General features: G+C 45.6%; 1 protein-coding gene across 2 annotated transcripts in view; it reads right to left on the bottom strand.

Moving 5' to 3' along the window:
• Positions 1 to 366: 366 nt before the first annotated feature.
• atrn (attractin) overlaps positions 367 to 21,371 on the bottom strand; it is a 111,497-nt gene continuing 90,492 nt past the window's right edge. For both annotated transcript variants that reach the window (XM_076146640.1, XM_076146639.1), the window contains exons 27-29: positions 18,316 to 18,423; positions 8,255 to 8,369; positions 367 to 5,033 (exon numbers count right to left, since the gene is read on the bottom strand). In XM_076146640.1, the coding sequence (XP_076002755.1) occupies positions 4,909 to 5,033; positions 8,255 to 8,369; positions 18,316 to 18,423 (348 nt within the window). In that variant the 3' untranslated portion in view covers positions 367 to 4,908. The remainder of the gene's footprint in view (positions 5,034 to 8,254; positions 8,370 to 18,315; positions 18,424 to 21,371) is intronic.

Genomic DNA, 21,371 nt, shown 5'->3' on the forward strand with positions numbered 1-21,371 from the left:
TTCCTCAGAGGATGAACCTCTTCCATTTCCATGAGCTGAGTGAATAATTTCAACCACCGAAGAATTCAATTTGTGTTGGTTATGATTAACCTCGAGACTGTATCACCAAAAAGCAACGCTTCACCAAAATGCTGTTTACAAACAGGAAAAGAGAGACAAACAAAGCGACAGGTGGCTTTTCACATTTAATAATAGACAAATGTTCTGTCATTCTTTTATGTACATCAGTAATTACAGGTTCAGTAAGCTATTATCCTCAAGTTTTACACAGAGTTTCATCAGCTTCTAGTAATGCTTGTTGATTTTTACACTGCTGCCTTACATACAAAATATGCTTTGTACTGTAGTCACATTTGAAAAGCCTGTAGAGTTTTGCCATAAATGACTCTTTTTTTTTTTAAAACCATTCAACAAATTCATTCACAATACTTTCTCATTATTTACAAAAACAGAGCAAATGCTAAATTATACATATTAACAAACTACTTCCTCGGTATACATAATGCCGCTATACAAAGAGACGGGAAGAAAAAAAAAGAAAAAGAAGGTAACGCCTGATTTTACACTGACCTCATTTCTGTGGAATTAAAAGCTAAAGCTGCAAAGTGGACTCATATTGGTATAAATATTAGCTATTTAGCACATTTTGACTGAATGTATTTGCTGTATGTGTAAGTACACAAATGAGTAAACTAAAACGAGGCCAGTGTAAAGTTGAGCGTTACCTGAGAAAGTTTGAGGCGTTGAGAGTGTGTGGAGAGAAGAAAGGAGTCGCTGGTCTCTTTAAACCGAGACGCCATGGCTATGATGGCAGACAAGTGTGGGGGCGTACAGGGTTCCAACACTTTCCCCTTCACGGAAATACACACACACACACACACACACACACACACACACCTTTCCCAGATGTTATTTTGACAGCTGAGCCAGGTTCCACAGCTCCAAGTAGTAAGCAAGTAATCATCGTTATGGGAAAAATCTGAATTAGTAGTACCCCAAAAGAATCCTGAATGGAGACATCAGTAGACTGCACTCGGCAAAGCTCATGTTAACCAACCCGACTGGTTTCTGATGCTTTACACCATTAAAGAGAGAGAGAGAGAGAGACAGCGCGAGAGTGAGGCAGCATCTCTTAACACTGGAGTCCAGTTTTCTCTGACGGTGGAAATGTTGATATTGTGCTCTTTTGAAGGTTGCAGCGCTCTGTATCACACCAGTATCTGCAGCTTCACATATAACAGTTGCACATTCCTCAGCTTGGTAATTGATATTGCAAAGTCACAATTTTCCAGATGGGTTTAGGAACCCTGTGTGAGGCTGCTGACAACAGATCCCTTTTTATCTCCCCTGGCGTCTGACATCTTCTCATAGACACGGGCTCTAACAGCATCCTCACCCGCTGGGCACTTAAGAGGATAAACAAGCAACCCAAGACTTGCAAACACCATTAGACCTGTGATCTGGTTGTCTCAGCGAGCAGAGAAGCCCACGGTCACGGGCAGACACACCGGGCTGGCCTCACGCCTCACACACTAAGTCTCTCAGTCTCACTTAAGAAAGCTTCAACAAGACAAACTGGCCGTCGCCCGCGCTGAACTTGTGAACTTTCAGTAAGTGAGCCGTTTCTCTCTTAAGTGCTGGACCGCCGTGTCGCCCAGAGAAAGAGAGGAAAGGGATGACAGCGGGCTGCCAGGTCAAAGCGGCGCCTGGGGAGTTCCAGTTTACACGTTTACTCTCGACCACCTTTTTCTTCATGTACAAGTACATTCATTTGCGGATAAAAACAGTCGTCGTCCTTTGTGAAATCGCTTACAGTACACTTGAATTCAGATTCCTTATAAGAATGCGGATTTGCTTTCCAAAAGGAATTTTCCAGATTTGTAAAATTGCCTACATCGGTTTTTGCATTCATATCATGTTCTAATACTCAGCAAACATAATGGAACGAGTGCAAATGAAAATGAAGCCGTTTATACGACACAATATCAAGTAGATGATGTCAGAACAAAGTCTCAAGACACTGTTCATTAAGACATGTGGCTGCTGCTGCAAGGGTTAACTCAGGATTCTGATGTACAGTATTGTTAAGCTGTAGTTTGGGTTTGCCTGGAGTTCCACATGAGCACTCTGGGCATTTTGTCACTCGCAGAAGAGTGAAATCAGTTCGAAATGCAGCTCTGCGATTGTCTCAACCAATTATTGACGCTCAGTTCAATCTATTAATCAATCCCTCTCCCCAAACAAACCCTAAAAACATTGGATCCACATGCGACCTGTGAGCGATCAGATGGTTTCTCTGCTGTCACGCTGGTTTTTACTTTCCAAACTCTGCCTGTGACCGTTGTCTGCATTTTACCAGCCGATGACATTTTTTTTTTCTTAGAGTTGAACAGCGCCGGCAAACGACAGCCGGTGATCTGCCAAACACACCGGCGGGGGCGACAAATACAGGAGGCGGCTGTGACAGGAGCACAGGAGGAAAACTGTCATGCAAACTGTTCAGGGATTTTAAAAAAGCATTACCATGACATTTCCTACTATTTGACTCACAGTTTGGGTGACAAAAGCAAACATTCCAGCCCGAAGCCGACCTGAACACTGAGCCGCCTGTAAGCGAGGGGGGGGGGGGAAACGCAGAAACTCAATTAGTCGTAAAGAAACGGCTCCAAAAGCGCTTTGACTCCTCAATGCAGCAGCGCCGCCGGTCAGACTGAGCACATCCGGGCCTCTGTATAATTACTGAATGTCAACTTTGTTCATGCTTTCTGCTCTGACCTTTTCCCGGTGCTAAAAGTTTGCCCTTTATCCAGACGGCGAACAGTTCTAGTGTGTTGATCACATGTGAAGTCTCCCAGCTAAATACCACGAGCGCTTTGACTGCAGAACCCGTGTTATTACATTGTTGGGCAGGAAGTTAATAACTTGATGATACTGCTGAAGTAGATATATTAAGTGTGTGTAGGAAGATGCCTGTGGCTCCAAGAGGCCTGTGGGTGCTGCCAGTTGAGGACCGGTGGAGTGCAAACTATCAGTAAGGACCAGGAGAAGACGTTTTCAGATCCTGATCGGAGACCCCGGACGAGACAAAATGACTTTGGACTTCTTTAAGTCACGGCTGTTTGCAAATATCAGCCCGGTTCCTTTGTGTGTTGTGTTCTCCACTCTGTTCTCCTTTCACTTCCTCTGACAAAAAAAAAAAGTTATGGGGAAAGAAAAGGAGATTCATGAAAGAAATGGTTTGGGGATTAAAGATAAGATAAGTATCGTGGAGGCAGCAGTTGAAGCAGATATAAAAAGAAAAACGCCATAGTTTGCTAACATAAAGCACAAAATAGGAGGACGCCCGAGAGACCTGGCAACCGGAGATAATCTCAAGAGGAAATTTCAAGGAAAAGCAATGGATGTTTTTCTTTGCCGTCATTTTCAAATCGATTCCCGAGTTTGAAACACATTTAACTCAGGCGCCCAAACAGGGAAATCCTCCCGTTGCCCATCAACACCGCGGCTGCACAGCGTTTATATCTGCGTGCACTTTGTTGGCCCGGTACCATTTTAAACGCTGGCAACCGGCCGCTCTGCTGTGGCAGCGTCGATTGGAGACACAGATGTCACCGCTGCTAGGGCTAATGGAGCGACCGCAGATAAACCAGGGACATGGAACAAATGCCCGTGAATGGCAGGCGAGAGAGCGTAGTGCAGAGACGCGTGTGGCGATTAGGAGGTGTATGGATTCTTTTTTTTTTTTTTAGGCAGGGATTACAGGAGCCCACTGTAGCTAGCCCCCCCCCCCCCCCCGGCTCCCTCAGGCAGATCAGCATAATCGCTACAGTCAATCAGAGTCAGCAGATCTATGGGAAACCTGTTTCACGCAACAAGCCGCACTGCCAAAGGGACAATCGGTAACTACTGGAGGGTTTCCTCACCACCAACTGCTTTTGCTACGCGAGAGTGTGTGTGTGTGTGTGGGAGAGAGAGAGGAAGAGAAGGGGAGAGAGAGAGAGAGAGAGAGGGCTGGCATGGATGTGTGTGCACATCCACCAGCTTTCACTGTCGTGGGAGAAGTAATTAGCTGGAGAAGTTACAATCAGAGCTGGGTTACTACAGCTGGTGCGTATGGAAATGTCGCCATGGGGTTTTTATTTTTTTGTACACTGTGCTGCATAAAAATGCGAGTGGGCCAAGTGAGAGAGACGGGCAGAGGGTCTAACCTCTGGACAGGCCACAGATGGAACGGCGTCAGAAGACACGGAGGCCGGTGTGAAGTGTCACAGGCTCTTTGCATGGCGGCCTCCTACAGCAGATCCTCATCAAAGGAAGACTGAACGTGCCGTGTAGTGCAGCGCCGCGAACGCAACAGCAGGCCGCACCGGGCTGAGAGGGGCTGAGAGTCTGGATATGAGTGTGTTTATGTGTGAGCCACGTACGCTCGAGCATATTTAGTTTCTTCCTGCCTTACAAAACAAAACCACAATAATAATTTAAGTACAACATGACCATAGAAGGGTTGCAAAGTCTCTGGATTCATCAAACTACGAGACATGGATCTCTTCTAGCAGCAAGCCGCGGCCGCCCGTGACGAGGCGGTATCGGACAAATGTCAAATGTCTCTGGGGGAAAGGGCGGGGTCGATGCCTGCTCTGTCCCTCCCCCCTCCCTGTGTCCTGTTCCTGTCATTCAGTTCAATGTGGACCCAGAATTCCTCCGCGGCAGGAGAAGGAGGGCGAAGCCTGCGGAGGCGTCAAGTCCGTCGGGACGACACAGCCGCTCAACCCCGGGCTGTTCCAGTCCTGCGTCCCAGCATGCACCTCTCCCAGCCAGGGCGGGGTTGGTAGGAGTCTCTGAAGGAGGGGGCCAGGGCGGGTGGCTGATGGGATAACTGGGCAGGGAAGGTGGAGGATGTGGGCGTGGTCAGATACAGGTGGATGGCTGTGCACTGGGCTGCTGTTTGCGGTTTCTCAGGCCCCCCGACTTCTCCTTGTAGCCCACACACATCTGCTGGGAGACGTCGACCAGGGCGCTGGCCACAGCAAGACCTGCACACACACACACACACACACAAAACAGGAACATGTTAGATTTGTCTAATCACAGGAAAGCATGTTTGGCCGTGGCAGAGGTTTGCACTTGAATGACGTCTGTCTTTATTTGTTGAGGAGATTTTGATGGTGATCAATAATTCAAGAATATCAGAACTGTTCTGGACGGAGCTCCGTAGCCACTGAAAATAAATTAAAACTGTTGATCTTAACTAGAGGAAGTCTGATCCAGATTGTGGTCCAGACTCGGATCATAGTGGTACAGATCCAGTTCTGATTTGAAGGCCGGCTGTACCAACCTTAGCCTCTGCTACCATCAAATGCTAACCTAGTGTTAACACAGGATGAGCATTCTGAATGGCTGTCTATGGCCTAAACATTGATGTTTCAAATGTTTAATGGCTTCACATTCATCCAGATCTGTCTTAAAATCTACTGTAATGTTCCTTGGGCCATGATTCACCTCACCTCTACCTGTCAGGAGGTGACGGTTTGGGCCGTGATGCTTTATAGACACCATTCATACAATCCTTTAGGTCTGATTGATGACTTCTGAACTATGAAGTGTGTCTCAGCATGTTTATGCCATCAATTCTTTTTAACCGTTTTAAATGTTGTAACATGGGCTTTCAGCACTTTTGCCAATATCATTCCCACTTAAAATGAAAGTGTCACCTAACATTTGGGTGAGCTTTCAGAAAACAATGCCTCATTTACATATTCTCATAATGAGTCCCCAAATCCTTGTAGCCAAGTCGAGATGAAAAATGCACATATCAAGCAAATGCAAATTTTTGGCAAGATTCATCCTTTTTTCAAACTCTCATATTCCCAGATGGGATTTCAGTTCTCGGAAGAAACTCGTGGCTTCCATCAGACGAACACAATGAATTCCCAACACTGTTCTGCAGCAGATTCTGGATTCATATTCGAGTAAATTCAGGCTTTGCAGACATTATGTGCTTCTGCCGCTCTCTGGTTATTGCCAAATTTAGTTTCTCTGTAATCACGGAAAACCTACAGAATCTGATTGTGAGATCACGAGGCGTTTACTGTTTAATCAGCAGAAATGAGGCGACGCACATAAGCAGTCGATGCATCGCAGTGTCTCTTCCCTTTATCCTTACATGTGTTCACGCGTCTTCCCAGAGAGCCTGGAAAGCTTTTTGTGTTTAACTTTGAGCTCCGCAAATAGACTAGACTTCACTTCCTCTCATAAGATAATAAAGTACTGAGTCATGTACACCTGATGAAGATGGAAAGCAATTCATTCCAACCATAAAAGCACAAATCTGAGATGTTTTAATTAAAGTGGGAAGTTAGGATCAAAGTATTTGTTTTCCCTCTCATTTCCAGTCTCAGGTTCTGTCTGCTGAATGAAGACGTGCTGAAGCGTCTTCCCTTCGAATGTTACAGATTTATTCCTGCGGGACTCCTGGAAAATCATATGCAATGCCGACTGTCAGAAAGAAATATGTGGACTCTATAAAAGCAGCATTATTCCCTCTGATTAGAAGTGCTTAAATAGTACAGACACAGCAATCGGACTACAGCGTGCATTTAAACATAATGACTGCACAATCGGTCACAGCAGGAACCTGAGGCATTCAGATTACAGGACCACTAAACGACCCCCGCGCACACACACGCAAGCTCTCACCGCATGCAGCAGCGAGCGCAGAGGCCGGCAATAACTCACTTCATTAACATCCAATCATGAATGCACTTACCATGGCGAGTACACATAGCCACCGGCAAAGCGTAACCCCCTTCAGGGAGACGCTGTAGCTGAGATCACTTCCTCTACAAATCACAAAGTCTGATAAGTCTTCATTATGCCATGTTGCAACTATTAGCTCACATACTTCATGCTAATGCGGCTGCATGATGGTTCAAAGCATCAAAATGAGGCTCGGATGCTAAATCTAAGGGTGACCTCCTCTCGGCTGTTTGTGGAGATTTACACGAGCGGCCATTTTGGAGGAAGCCAAACTACAAACGGATTGCATTGCGCCGCTCTCAGCATTGGGGATTCATACATAAATGAGGCCCCCGGATAGGAAACAAAGTAAAAGCACTACGGCGGGGGAGAGGAAACGTGGGAGGAAGACATTTAACGTGGTCTGGACAGAGCTGCCCACAGGGAAGCTCCTGTGAGAGGAAGATGGGTTTGTTGTGACAAAGGGACTACGTGGTAATTAATAAGGGCCTGCGGCTGAGGGTCTGCAGCCTGCCAGGAGGGGAATACTGCAGAAAGAAAGGTGACTCGAGTGGAGTTCTCGCTCAGGTGAGTGAAGGGACAATCGTAAAGACAGAAAACAGGGAAGAAACTCCGAAGGCTCAGAGTTCAATCGGACTGCCTCGGAGAGAGAGATAAAGGAAACAGATGAAAATGAATAAAGAGCATGAGACAGCTGAGGGAGAAGGCGAGGAAAGAGCGCAATTCTCAGTCCTATCACACTGTCTGGAAACCAGGATGAAAGTGTGAGGCGGGAAGGAAAGTAGGAGAGAGAACAACAAAGAAACGTGGAGGCAAAAAAAAAAAAAAAAAGGGCAGTTGTCTCCACTTTAGACCAGCGATCCCACAGATAAGAGAGGAGGGAAACAGAGAGAGAGAGAGAGAGAGAGCAAGAGGCCGCCTTTCACACCTCAAAGGAGAGCTGCTTAAAGATGGAGGAAGAAAACAAGCAGCGGGACAAGTGATGAAGGGAGGACGGAGCGGAGAGCATCAAAGACGGGAGAGGAAGCGACACGCAGGCTGCGGCCGTCACCTTCGCGGCGCCGCGCCGAGGCGACGCAGAGCCGCGGCCCGCTTCCAAAGTGCTACATGCTGCACTTGTACAAATCAATACATCCTTGTCGAATTAAGAGCGCCGGCTGGGTTAAATTGCAGTAAACAAATGCGAGCACGGTCAACATGATTTGTAGCTTCGACCTCGCGAATCATTAAAGAGCACATTTCCCATAAACCCAACAACGTCTTGGTTTTTCCACATCGCCTTTTCACCGCGTCTTACTTTAACCGTTTACCATTCCGGCTGAAACACCCTCTCCCCGTGTCTTTCTGTGAAGCTGTCACAGTGTCGCGCCGTCATTTCGCAGATTTTCTGCCTCATTCATAACAGCAGTTACCGTGTAATGTAGAAAAAAAGTGAAAAATGAAAGAACAACAACTCCTAACGTGATGGAGTAGAGGATTGGGTGTGTGCTGCCTTTACCAGACTGTCCTGGGGGAGGGATGCCGCCGGTGCCTCTGGGTAACCGCACGAAGATGGAGAGCACGGCGGCCTTGTTGCCAAAACAAGGCTCGAGGGCGATGGGCTTCGGAACGGTCTGTGGAAAAGAGAGAGAGGAGGGGGGGGGGGGGGGGGGGGGGGGGGGGGGGGGAAAGAGGGGGAGAGAAAGGGTTAAAACACCAGAAGACAGAGAGCAGGGACTTTGCTGTTATTGTGCCTGTCAGCGTTAAATAAATAAATCCTTCATTCACCTCTGTCCACCCCATGCTGAGATACTGATCTGTGGGCATAAATTGGATACACCCCCCCCCCCCATTCCCACTGTGCACAATTCCATGACAACGGCGCCTGTGTGCAGCCCGGACGGTGGCCGCATATGAAGTGTATTGCTGCTGCAGTGGCGCCGCTCGGGAGGGGAGATTTGTGCCAGAGGTGCTGGCTGTGCACTCCTGTCGCCGCAGGCACTCTCAGGCGCTCCGACGCTCTAACACCGACATCTCCTGTTTATCAGCAACTCATCCACACACGGGGATGAGTACCGCCCCCCCCCCCCGCTCCCGTTAACACCGGGCAGATCCACCGCCGCCTCGCTGTTATAATATTCATGGCTTTACCTGGACTGAGGATACACACCGCTTTCCATCTCGCTCTTTATTCCAGATTCCTTAGCCGGACCTGGAAACTGGGCCATCGCACGGTTTCACACACACACACACACACACTCCCGACGCTGCCTCTCAATGTGAGCTCACTCTTTATACTCTGGAGTGTTAAGCTCAATGCCCCCAAGTGGAAACGCCACACAGGCACAAACACACATGACCGCTTTCACCACCAACGCACCAATCCATAACGCTCCTCTCTCCCTCTTTCCCACAGGTGCCAACACACACAGACAGACAGACACACACACACACTATGTAAGAGCACACATAGTGAGTTCGGGCAGTAATGATATTCAGGCTCTGACCCATTTTACACATTTATTCTCTGCTCCATCTCTCCGAGGCTTACCTTTCACACCAGCAGCATACACAGGCTGTCACACAGCTAGCTGGGGAAGTGGCACAAAGACCTGGACGCCTCTCTCTCTCTCTCTCTGTGTGTGTGTGTGTGTGTGTGTGTGTGTGTGTGTGTGTGTGTGTGTGTGTGTGTGTGTGTGTGTGTGTGTGTGTGTGTGTGTGTGTGTGTGTGTGTGTGTGTGTGTGTGTGTGTGTGTGTGTGTGTGTGTGTGTGTGTGTGTGTGTGTGTGTGTGTGTGTGTGTGTGTGTGTGTGTGTGTGTGTGTGTGTGTGTGTGTGTATGATCCATGGCATCACACAGACGGTTTGTAGAAACTGCACCTGAAAATGAGTTTCTATGTATATATGCACACACATACATGTTTGGAGGCAGGCTGTGTCGCTTTGGGCTTAACAAATTTGATGTTGTAACAGAAGGGAATTGGATGTTTGTTTAAGCCTTTACATTTTCACACATCTCTGCTTGTGTTATGTGTGTTTTCACTTTTAAAAAAACCTATTAATGTGTGTGTGTGTGTGTGTGTGTGTGTGTGTGTACTTTCAAATGGCAGCTGACTGATCATACACAGCCTGACAGAAGTGTTTCCTGTATTATTTGCACCTACGTGTGTCTGTCGACGAGTGTGTGCACGAGACTAAAAGCCCGTTCAAGCATCTCTCGAACGGAGAAGGTTACAAGTAGTGTATGTGTGTGTATGTGTGAGTGTGTGTTTGTGCGTTGCTTGCATGCATCTGAGCTCACAGCCATTATTAGCCGTGTTGATGGTGCTCACATACGCACGTACTTCACCTCGACAAACGGCACGGGTAATAGTTCATATCCAAACAAATGTGTTCAGACTAGGAGGGCTGGAAAACGCCGCAGCCCGACCAACACACACACAGCCAGATGTTTGGACAGGTGTGTGCAGTTTCTCTGTGCAGCCAGAGATTTTAAAGAGAAGTCAAAAGAGCCTTCAAATGTTGTTTCACGTCGTGTCTGATCACGCACGGCGCAGCTTACAGTACGATCACACTGCTTACACCGCAAACATTTTCTCTCCGGGAGGTTTCATTATTTTGTGTTTTCGCAGCTTCGTGCTTCTGTTGCGGATCCAAGGAAGTCTGAAAATGTGATATTATGGTTTTTTATCAGTGGAACCCGTGTAGGAAATAACCAGGTGAACGTTTGCCCCTCGACACTCAAATGAAGGGGTGAAAGGAATGGACTGAAAATGGAATGAATCAAGGTGAATGAATAATAACTTTTCTGGCTCCGATCACAACCGGAGGAGACAAATCTTCTCTTTCCTGAGGGGCAATAACTTTGAACCTGCCGCAAGTGTCCAATTTTGTTTCTCAACATTCCAAAACTGGAAATTAAAACAAACCGGTAATTCAAATTGGCACCAATTTAAAAAAACAAAACAAAGAAAAGGCGACGACCTGGGAGGAAAACAAAGATGTAATTGTAGAGTAATACCGAAATAGCAGATGTGAAGAATGTGTCGTCTTCCTCATGTTTAGATAAATACGGAAGGTTATCTTTATGATGATCAAAAAAGTCCTACACTTAATAGAACCTATAGAATTATCAGGTGGCCATCCTGTTAGCAAGTGAAATTGAATGTACGGTGACATTCACGAGTGTGTGTGTGTGTGTATGTGTGTGTGTGTATATATATATATATGTGTGTGTGTGTGTGTGTGTGTGTGTGTGTGTGTGTGTGTGTGTATGTGTATCTGTGACACATTGCAGAAGGCAAGAAATACAGTTTGTCACACCGCAACATGTGTGCCATCTCAGTTTCACTTCCTGTGTATATTTAGTTGCCGTTCTCCTGCTGAGACACCAGACTGTCTGTGTAGCTTTTTCTATAAGTGATATGATGTTGAATATATTGAATATATGAACATTTTGACAATTGAAAATTCATACGTGGCCCTTTGCTCTGCCGTGCTCTGCCGTATTATTACATGGAGTTACAGTTGAGCGTCCGTTCTGCCTGCATTACATCATCCTAACTGATCTAGCAGATGACATCATTATCTTACTCCATGCACGTCTACAAGCGTTTAAAATTGTTGATGTCTATTGATAGATAATGATGTTTCTACAAATGAGAGGGTTTGAACAAAGCACCGCGTGAAATGCAATGTGTTCATTCTATCCACGCTCCATTTTGACAGACAGAAATAACAGGGATATTAAATGTATATTCATTTGCCAGAAGGCCCCTGGGAGCCCATCAGAAGGCCTCGCCTCACTGTGGGGACTTCTGCAAGCTGCTTTAGAAACGCACCAGGGGGGTGTGTGTGTGTGTGTGTGTGTGTGTGTGTGTGTGTGTGTGTGGGGGGGGTCACCCAGATAAGCATTGTAATTAAGTACAGCTGGAGATGGCAAATTGATTTGATTATATATTTCATACAGTAAAAGCTAATATTGCCCCTTAGGGCAATAAAACATTAATATCACTTTAAGTGATGAATGAGCGATGACTCAATCACTCCAGCAGACAGCAGAGCTCTCCTGTAAGGATCATTTCTTTCCATTTCCAGTATGGCCTGTATGCTCCAACATCATTATACGCTGCTGTCATGTTCTGCCCAGTAATGGGAATAAAAATCTGAACGGTTCTAATACAATATTAGGTGCTTCAATATCACACTTGGCTAATTTTCTTCCTCCTTCCCTTGGTAGGAGAAATGATAAAGGAATTCTTTTGGCATGGCCGGAAGCAGCCCAGTTGGGATTCGTTCTCTCCAGTCCACCGGGCTGTTGTTTCCTCTGGCAAAATGTATTTCACCTGAAGTGTTTTTACAATTGAAAACACGAGGCTTGCCCTTAACGACCTGAACATGTGTGTGTGTGTGTGTGTGTGTGTGTGTGTGTGTGTGTGTGTGTGTGTGTGTGTGTGTGTGTGTGGCGCACATAAAAAGAAAAGAAGAAGACTGGCAGCTTTTAATTTCACAGCTTAGAGCTCTTGAAAGTCCAATTCCGCTGCAGCAGCTGCTCTTAGATCCTGGCTTGTTTATGCGCTTGTTTCTCATTTTCTAACACCGGCGTCGCGTATTCAGATCGGAGATGGCGAATAGATTGGGACGTGACAGCGGGATCATTTCCATTTCAGCAGCCTCTATTTTGTAATCAGTTGCGTGGAGTGTTCATCAGTGCAGGCCACTGTATCCAGTGTGCAACTTTTATTCCAACTGAGACTGTGAGCCAGGTGCTTCGCTTTCCATTTCTGAAAAATTCACACAACAGTTTACCCTAACAACCTGATCTATCAACCAACAGACATCTACACTGTATTTTATCCTGTGAAGAAACTAAGGGAGGGGGGGCGGCAAGCACAACACCTTGCAAAATTCAATTATGTGTCCTTTCAAATCGCTTGCATGTGATTTTTTTGGCCCAAGATGTTCCCCAAAGGTGGTGTCTCTCCCCATGGTCGCCTTCAGAGACTGTGTTAATAACATTTCCGAGCAGATGCCTTTGTTTTTCTGCCGCTCGAGCCCACCGCTTGCCCACCCGCCCGCCCCCCCCCCCCCACCCGCAACCCCTCTGGAGACTTATCTAGACGGGCCAGGCAGAGCGGCGAAAAGGTTCTGTTAAATTACCTCCAGTAATTAGCCCAGCACGACACACACACACACACAAACTGTTATGCACGAGCTGCATTGCGGCCACGCCTAAGGCCACGACACCGCTCAGCTTTCATCTGCTGAATTCATTGTTACTTTACCAGCAGCCAGGATGAGCTTCCTTACCCCTGAGCCCACTGGCAATAAGAGAGAGAGAGAGAGAGAGAGAGAGAGAGAGAGAGAGAGAGAGAGTCAAACTCCTGGTGTGTGTATGTGTGTGACTCACCAGGTCCATCCACTAACACTGAGCCAACTCTGATGAGCTTTATGCGGCTGGCTCCTTGTTTGCCAGCTAAATGTTTTGTCAACCAGTTCTAATAAACCCATAATGCACGGCAGTTAAACTAAACGGAGACACAGTGGAGGTTAATGAGAGTTTTTTACGCAAACTTCATAAAGAGATTACTTTTGAAATCACACAATGCTAAATAAGCTCTGTGCTGAGAGACTGGAGCGTGTTTACCTTATTTTCCAAGAAATTACAACTAGGGCCAGATGTGGAAAGTAACATATCATTTACAACTTTAACACTAATTAGGATCTTTTTAAAGTCACATTTTTGTTCGCCGATTGTTAGCCGGATCCAGATGTTGCCTAATAATAGACTACAACTACAGTAACATGTAATCGTTAAGTCTGGAAGGACTATTGACTGGTCTTTGTCTAAATGGCGAAATCATATCCGTTTCACTTTGACAGTATGATGATTTATTTACATGTATTGATTTATCAGTCGGGGATTGGGATTTTGTAGCTTTGGTTTCATCTTCACGTGTCTCTTCCAATTTATCAAACATACTCTGATGGACACGTATACTCAGAATAAAAAAGCCCCTATACAAATACTTACTACTTGATCAATAATCAAAATGATCTGTAGGTTAATCAATTCTCAAGGTGATTGATTGTGACAGCCCTGTTCTATACCTCACTGAGGGTGTAAACAGTTCAGGATTCACAATCAATCAGGAGGCGCAATGGGAGGAACAAGACGAACATTACTACTAACACTTTACATTCAATCTCTATATGAACATTAAAACTAATAAACACATAATTATACTGAGGGTTCAGTCCAATCTAAAGCAATTAATATGATCAAAATCCTGCCTAAGTGAAGCCTTAGCCAAGTTGTTCACTGTTTAGTTCAGGCCGCTGTGCGACAGGCTGTAATGTTTGGCGGTGTATTGGACTGCGCTGCAACTTGAAATTAATATTTGAATGCTCTCGTGTATGCAAATTGGGCAAACACAATATAAGAAAAGAAATGCCTCCCGGTATTATGGACTGCAGTCTGAGAACTTTCCAGAGTTGAAAAAAGTCGTCTCTGTGAAACCAGCAGGAAAAGAAACATGAAAAGCTTCAGGAGGCAGATTTACAGCAGACGCGTTGTGTTGGATTGCATTAGACTGTGCAGGTGTTTACGTTTCCTTAGCGACTGAGACTTTTTTCCTCACAGTTATCAGAAGCGACAGCCCCAAACACACTACGCTCATCCCGTCACCCCTTCAGAATCCAACATGCCGACGACACCAAATCATTCACGATACGTTTTAGTACACGACTGTCACAAATAATCATGACAGTACATTATTCCACGGCTTTGACCTTTGCCCTCATTACTACGGGTTCCCTGAGACGCTGGTAGTCTCACTGGCAGAATTACAGCGACCTCTTTGGTATAAAATCAGCAGAATGCTTAAAATATGATACAATACAACGCGTATGCTGGCATAGATAATGATGCACTGCAATCACTTTTCGAGAAAAGTAGGAAATGTCTTCACAAACGCGCCCCCCAACCCCGAGTCCCGACTTATCCAGCGGCGTCTATAAATAAAGGCAGAGCAGAAGGCATCACAAAGGTAATCATCCGCCTGTGATGCGGCGCCGCTGGTTCCATTTGGTACAAGCTGAGTGAAAATATCTCATCGGCGGAGCAAGTTTGGACTTCCCACTAAGGCTATAAACAACTTTAATGATCTTCCCCCTCGCCGTATGGCACCTGGCCCCCTGTATACTCCAATCGCGGGTCATAATACACTACTGTAGCGCCCTGATAAAACGGCACGGAAACAAGGGGAAGAACCTGCTTGGAGTCGCTCAATCTGAGCCGGGAGGAGATAGGATAGTACACGGCAACCGTCTGAGCTGGTGGAGCCGGAGAAAAGCTGAGGAGGAAGATCTAAATTGGATCTCTGCTCTTGCTCCTCTCCAACTCAGATGGAAAGGAGAGGAGGTCGGGAAGAATGGGAGAAGAGGAGGAGGAGAGGTAGGAGTAGAAAAGGAAATGCTGAGATAGAGGAGGAGAAAGATGAGGAAGGAGGCTGCCCTGATTTCCACAGTGAGCCGCAACTCGTCTTCATAGGGCGCAGTGTACACATCCCAGCACACGTGTGTACATACGGATCGACATGGCAACGCACACACAAACACAACGGCAGACGCAAGTAAACACATGGGGAAACGGAAGATAAGGCCAACGGAAAGCCCAGAGAGCGCTGATAGGGTGAGTAAAGAGACAGTAAATTAGAGGAGAGGAGCCAGGGTGAAGTGAGAAGAAAGTCAGACGGGATAGGAGAGAGGAGGAAGGATGGAGGGAGAAAAGAGAGAAGAGAGGATGATACCAATCAGGAATTAGGAAGGAAAGAAATGGTCAGAACACAAATAGGAGGAGCTGGAAATAAAAGGATAAAGGATAAGAGAAGGTGAAGAAAGCAAGCAGAGTTAAATGCGTGCTAATAGAAAAAAGAGAAGAGAAATGAACAGATAAAAACCCAGAAGACTAAAAAGTGGAGAGACTGAGAAAAGGGAACATTTGAAAAGGGAGAATTGGAGGAGGAAAGGAGGGGAAAAAAGGAAATAGTGGATGAGCAGTGACAAAACGGTACAGACTGAAAGTAGGGATTGGAAAAGAGAAAGAGGAGAGAATATGAGCGAACATTAAAGAAGAAGAGGAGGAGGAGGAGATGCAGCCTGTTCAGTCTGCTGAACCACCCGTGGGAGTCGGCAGCCTTTGCTGAAGTAACCTTGTGTTCAGGGAGCCAAACCCCCTGGAGATGCATGGGCCCTGTCAGAGCCCCGGGGCCCCCGGCCGCCTCGCCGAAACACCCGCCGCCGCATCTGCATTCAGAGGTCATTCATCACAAAGTGCACCGTCAGAGGTAAATCCTGCCCGCCTGAATACTCAGTCGCCACTTTAAATGTACTCTGCCGCTCCCTATCTGCATTTAAATCGTCTCACTGCTGCTTTACTTCTGCTGGCATATCTAACTTCCCCATAATGAAGTCCACTCGACCGGGATGGGAAAGTCTGCTTGGTCCTGACGTTTAAATCTACCTCTCTATGACTTCAAAAGACTCCGTCTCAGGCTTCTAATCTCCACGTTGCTCCTTCATCTTTACGTCTGAGTCTCCTTCCGTGGCACACAGTCACTCACGGTGCTCTCACATTGCTTTTTCAACCAAAACTCAACACTATTTGTCCCTTCTGTGTGGACTGGATCAGTGAATCTATTGATTCTTTGACCATGTGAATATACTTATACATTGTCGACAGCTCGTATGATTCCCTTTTTTTAATCTGAATTACAAGCAACTCAAAAAATGACTTTGGAGACTTTTGGAGACGCCTCCGGAAAAAACTAATTCCATGACTGTATGAACCCAGTATAAGAGAGTTTAACCTCTATCTAAGTGCCTTCTGATGCAGTCCTGTGGCCCAAAGCTGATTGACTTAACATACAGCCGTGTCCGGGATATGGCCGCGGGCAAAGCTGTAGCCCAGGGACCAGATCAGTCCAGCTTGCAAGTTCAGAACAGAGAGGAGTGAGATATTGTTGCGTGTGATCTTTGCAGATCACAAAAAAAATGTCAACAAACTCTGTAAAGACTCCAGTTCAAGTTCTCTGTGTAATGTTAAGGGCGTGCTTCAGTGATACAATATTCAAAGCATTCCTCTCCAGTCCGTGTGGAGTCTACACTCGCACAGAACGGTTAGCCTGGGTTCAAAACTTCAATAAGATAAGGATCAATAACAGAAACACTCATGCTGAATGCAAGCCTAGAATAAAAATAACCAAAACAGATAAATGTAGTGTCTGGTATTGATTGACACTAAAAGTTTTTAGGTGGTTATCAAAAAAAGGTAGTATTTTAGATAACGAGCCCAATGTTGGACTGAAATAGAAGTGGTAGATAGCCGAGAAAATGTAATATAATCATCCAACCTTACTCACTTCGCCCCCTCAAGAGTTTAAATAATGCCGTGCAGCGTCTCACCTATGGCCCTCCAGCCTGACCCGGAGACCTGCTCTAATGAAATGTGGTAATCGGGGCTTTTATCAATTGACAAGACTCTAGAAAGTAGAAGTTTGCAAAACAGAACTGCTCCCAAACTCATTCCAAACTCTCCCCCGCTGCACTGCTTCACGCTCGGCTGTGTTCCAAAGAGAACGTCGAATACTGGCAGGGGTTGATGTTCAGTTTTAAAACACACACACAGATGGTTCTATTCACCTAAACAAAGCTGGTTTGTAAGAATGCTCAGGAATTTAACAGTTTGTCCCAATAAGCTTTATTTTTAATGCCAGCAAATGATTGCGGAGCTGTAGGCGTACTTGTTTGTCCACACATTTGCTGCAAAGCGCCGCGTTGGAATGATGACATTGAGTCTAAGTATAGGCTCGTGCTGTGATAACGGGCTGTCATCTGCATATGTTTAACTCCGGGGGTTACCTAAATCTAGTGGCATTAGCATTCACAGCCTACCTACTAGAGCAGGTGGAATGCGCTGCTTACTCATCAGCGCACCTGCGTCGTCACCGAGCTTTCACAACTTCTCCGCCAGATGTGCGACGCATTGACCCTCATTAGGTCGTCGCAGACCTGCACTAGACGCCAGAACCCTTCTCACTAATTAAGCTCATTTGGAAAACTAATGGAATCACTTGGAGTTCAAACTCAAACTCAGTTCAATGAAGACATTACCTCCAACATTGACCTGAATTCAGTAATCCAGTTTGAGGCGCTTTGTTTGAATGAAGTGTCATTGCTTATATGAAGGTAAAAAGTAAATTGAATTCTAGTTTTAAGGAATGTTTTCAGATGTCTTAAGCCAATTTGTGGGGAAGAGGAGAGGCGGTTCACACAAATAAGTGGAGATAATAACCCATGACCAAATAAGACTTACTGTTGGGCAATAGTGGAGAAACATTATCTCTTGGCTGTGAGATTAACGCTGAATGTCACCTCTCTTCTTCTTCTACTTCTATAAATGTCCTCACCCAACGATGACGTGTTTCGTTCTCCTTCTTTGCGTTCCCTGTCAGCCCGGAGAGGACGACCCATCTCTGGGATTCAGTTCAGGTGACCTCTTTGAGAAAAAGGTTGTGCTCACCTTGACGTTTCCTCCTATCAGGTCAGGCGGCTCTTCTTCCGTCTCCAAGGCGACGTTGATGGTGGCAAAAGGCCGGCTGGCCATCTGCTGCATCTCCCTCAGCAGTTGCTAGGGAAAAGGAGGAAGAAAAAGAGTGCGAAGGTCAGTGACAAGTAAACAGAGACATTATGTTCTCTTATCGTCTGTCTGCCATGTTGCCGCTGTCTGCTCTGTTGTTACTGTGTACGTGTGTGTGTGTATGTGTGTTACTAAACCACATGGTAGTTTCTACAGCATTAAATATGTACGCAAGATGGAATGATGTAGGAGGAATAGGTGCATTTTGGTCTTATTAAATCATAGAGCTTGATGAGAGGAGGCGGGAGGGCGATTATGAGACAGACAAAAGAAATCAAAGGGGGAGCTGGAACAGGAGGTGAAGAAAGAAAATGAAAGAGAATGAGCAGCAGAAGAAAGCGGCGGAATAGGAGAAAGAGGAAGATGAGGTTTTTGCTGACATGAAAGACTCGCCACCAAAGGATCATGCGGGGAGGAAAAGAAGACGAAGGAAGGGAAGTGGGAGGTGGAGGATGAGGAAGGATGGAGGCCGCAGCTAACAACGCAACACACCTGTGTCCCAAACATATATTTAAACATGTCAAAGACGCGTTTGAACAAAACACAAACACCTGCAACCTCCACAGAAACAGCAGAACTAGAGTAATAAGGAGGAATGGCCGGGGATTCAATTCCACTGTTTGGAATGAATCTGAGTGCTTCAGTTCATAAAAGGGAGTCAACCAACACAGATGTGTGTGTGTGTGTGTGTGTGTGTGTGTGTGTGTGTGTGCGTGAAGAAACACAATCAAATCAAGTTTGACACAATCCATTGGCCCCTGTCTCATTACAGTGAGACCGAGTGCAGGAAAAGGGCAAACACTGCAGTTCAGCTTGAGAACACACACAAAAAGCGCAGACACACAGACATACATGCCCCGGTACTTGTGTGTGTCGACTGCGCTGGGGTCAAAGCTCACATTAGATACCGACGCTCTTCCACTTGACTCAATGGTGTGCAATTAAAGCGGCCCCGAGTGTTTCTGTCCTCATGCGCGGTTGTCGATTATGCTTATTGACATCTTCACACTCTGGACCTGAAGCCTGATGATGGCATTCTTAGCAGGGTGACAGAAATAGCTGCAGGGCGAGTCTCTCAACAGAAACGACGAGGGAATCAAACACAATTTTCCTGTCATGGATTTCCTCTTTGTTGGTTGAGCCAACTAATTAAATCACTGTGTGTGTGTGTGTGTGTGTCTGCGGGTGTGTACCTTGCCAAACCTCCCCGTCCTCCTGTCAGTGATAACAGCTGGGACAGGAGGAGTTGAGCCCTTACTGGCCCCCCCGACTGCTTTCTGTTCACCAAAGGAAACACTCCTAACATTTTAATGGTAATGTTGTGATAATGTTTTTATCTCTAAGGAATATTGAGAAAATGATAATTGGAAGACTTAAACCGAACGAAACCAAGATGAATAATGCCGTTCTCAAAAAAAAAGATTCATCATTCATTTCTATTAATAACAATGTGAATGCGCTTCATTGAGTGGAGTGGAACTAAGCGTGTCAAATGCCGGATCTTTCTTTACTTCTTTGTTACTTGAGCCCCTATGAGCCGTTTTTAGGCAGAATTAAATTTCATATACAGGATATTAATACGATGAGCTGAGTAAGGCAGAGGCAGCAGTGGGAATCTGCCTGCAGACAACATCCTCTTTCATGTGCAACGCTGCTTGAATGCCACAGAGCGACATCATTGATTTACTGGATGGAAACCATATGGGGAAGCACCTGAAAGTTGCCGTACACACTCAGTCCACCTAACTCAGTCTATACAGCTTCATTTATCAAGTGAATGGAATGTGCTGTACACCTGAGAACCTATACCAACAAGCCGCCCAAGAGCTCTCTAGGAAGATCAGGAAAAACTCCTGAGAAAACTTTAAGGAAGAAGGAAAAAGGAAGAAACCATCGGGAGAAGCAATTGAGAGAGAGAGAGATCCCTTCCACAATGGCTGGATGTGCAATAGGAAGTTCCTGTGGGATTATACAAAGCTCGGCAATGTGGATGGTAGGCAATGTTCACAACGCGAGGGCCTGTGATAATTGTCCATGTGAAGTGATTAGTCAGCTCAGCTTTGTGTCTGGTAGGCGTGGTGTGTCAGCATCACTGGGTCCAATTTGAAGAATGCAAGGATGTATGTGTAAACACGCAGCAAACAAACAAGCTGTTCTTAATCTACTCTATTCTAAGATTTCAGATTCTAAAATCTAGATTCTGTTTTAATTATTTGTATTTATTTATTTGATTCTCAAGATAAATGACTCATGCTGCTGCTGATTTGTTTAATGTACATCTTATCAGGCAAATTGGGACATTAAGGAGTGTGTGGGACTCCATCATAGCAATAGCAACAACTAGACAATAGTTTCTTTGAGTAGATCTCTGAAATATTGTATATTTTCAGTTTAAACTTGTTTTTTGTGCAGGCAAAGTTATAAGTGAGTTTCATTGATTTGGGACTATTTATTTATTCAGAAGGAGACCTTTTGTGCAGCCAAATCACCAAATCTTCATCATTAAGAACAAACATCCGTGAGTGGATCAATACAGAATGTGTTGAAGGGGCAGGTTATTGCTCCAGACTGGATCTCTGTGGAGTGTTTTGTAAGTGTTTGTGTGGAGTCTTGCAGGACCCACAGACACTCTGTTCAGTAGCTGGTGGTGACAACAGGCAGCTACGCTGAATATTACTAATCTAACACTCTGAATACACTAATCAACAAGAGGGATTTGTGTCACATTAGACATTTCCAACTTGACTTGTTAGACTCTACTTTGTTATGCAGAGACAAGTGGTCTGATACAGTTAGTTTACTGCCTCTACATCTCTGCAGTGTTAATTGTCACAAATCTGATATTACATTGCTGTGTGATGCACTGCATTTAAACATTTCAATCTAAGGATTAAAACCAAACTTCAGTCTGTATTTCACGGCTTTCTGCCGCCGTCACA

Source organism: Genypterus blacodes, unplaced genomic scaffold (genome assembly GCF_046128005.1).
Source record: "Genypterus blacodes isolate CSIRO-AG114 ecotype Tasmania unplaced genomic scaffold, CSIRO-AGI_Gbla_v1 ptg000033l_1, whole genome shotgun sequence".
In the NCBI taxonomy this organism is placed as follows: Eukaryota; Metazoa; Chordata; class Actinopteri; order Ophidiiformes; family Ophidiidae; genus Genypterus; species Genypterus blacodes.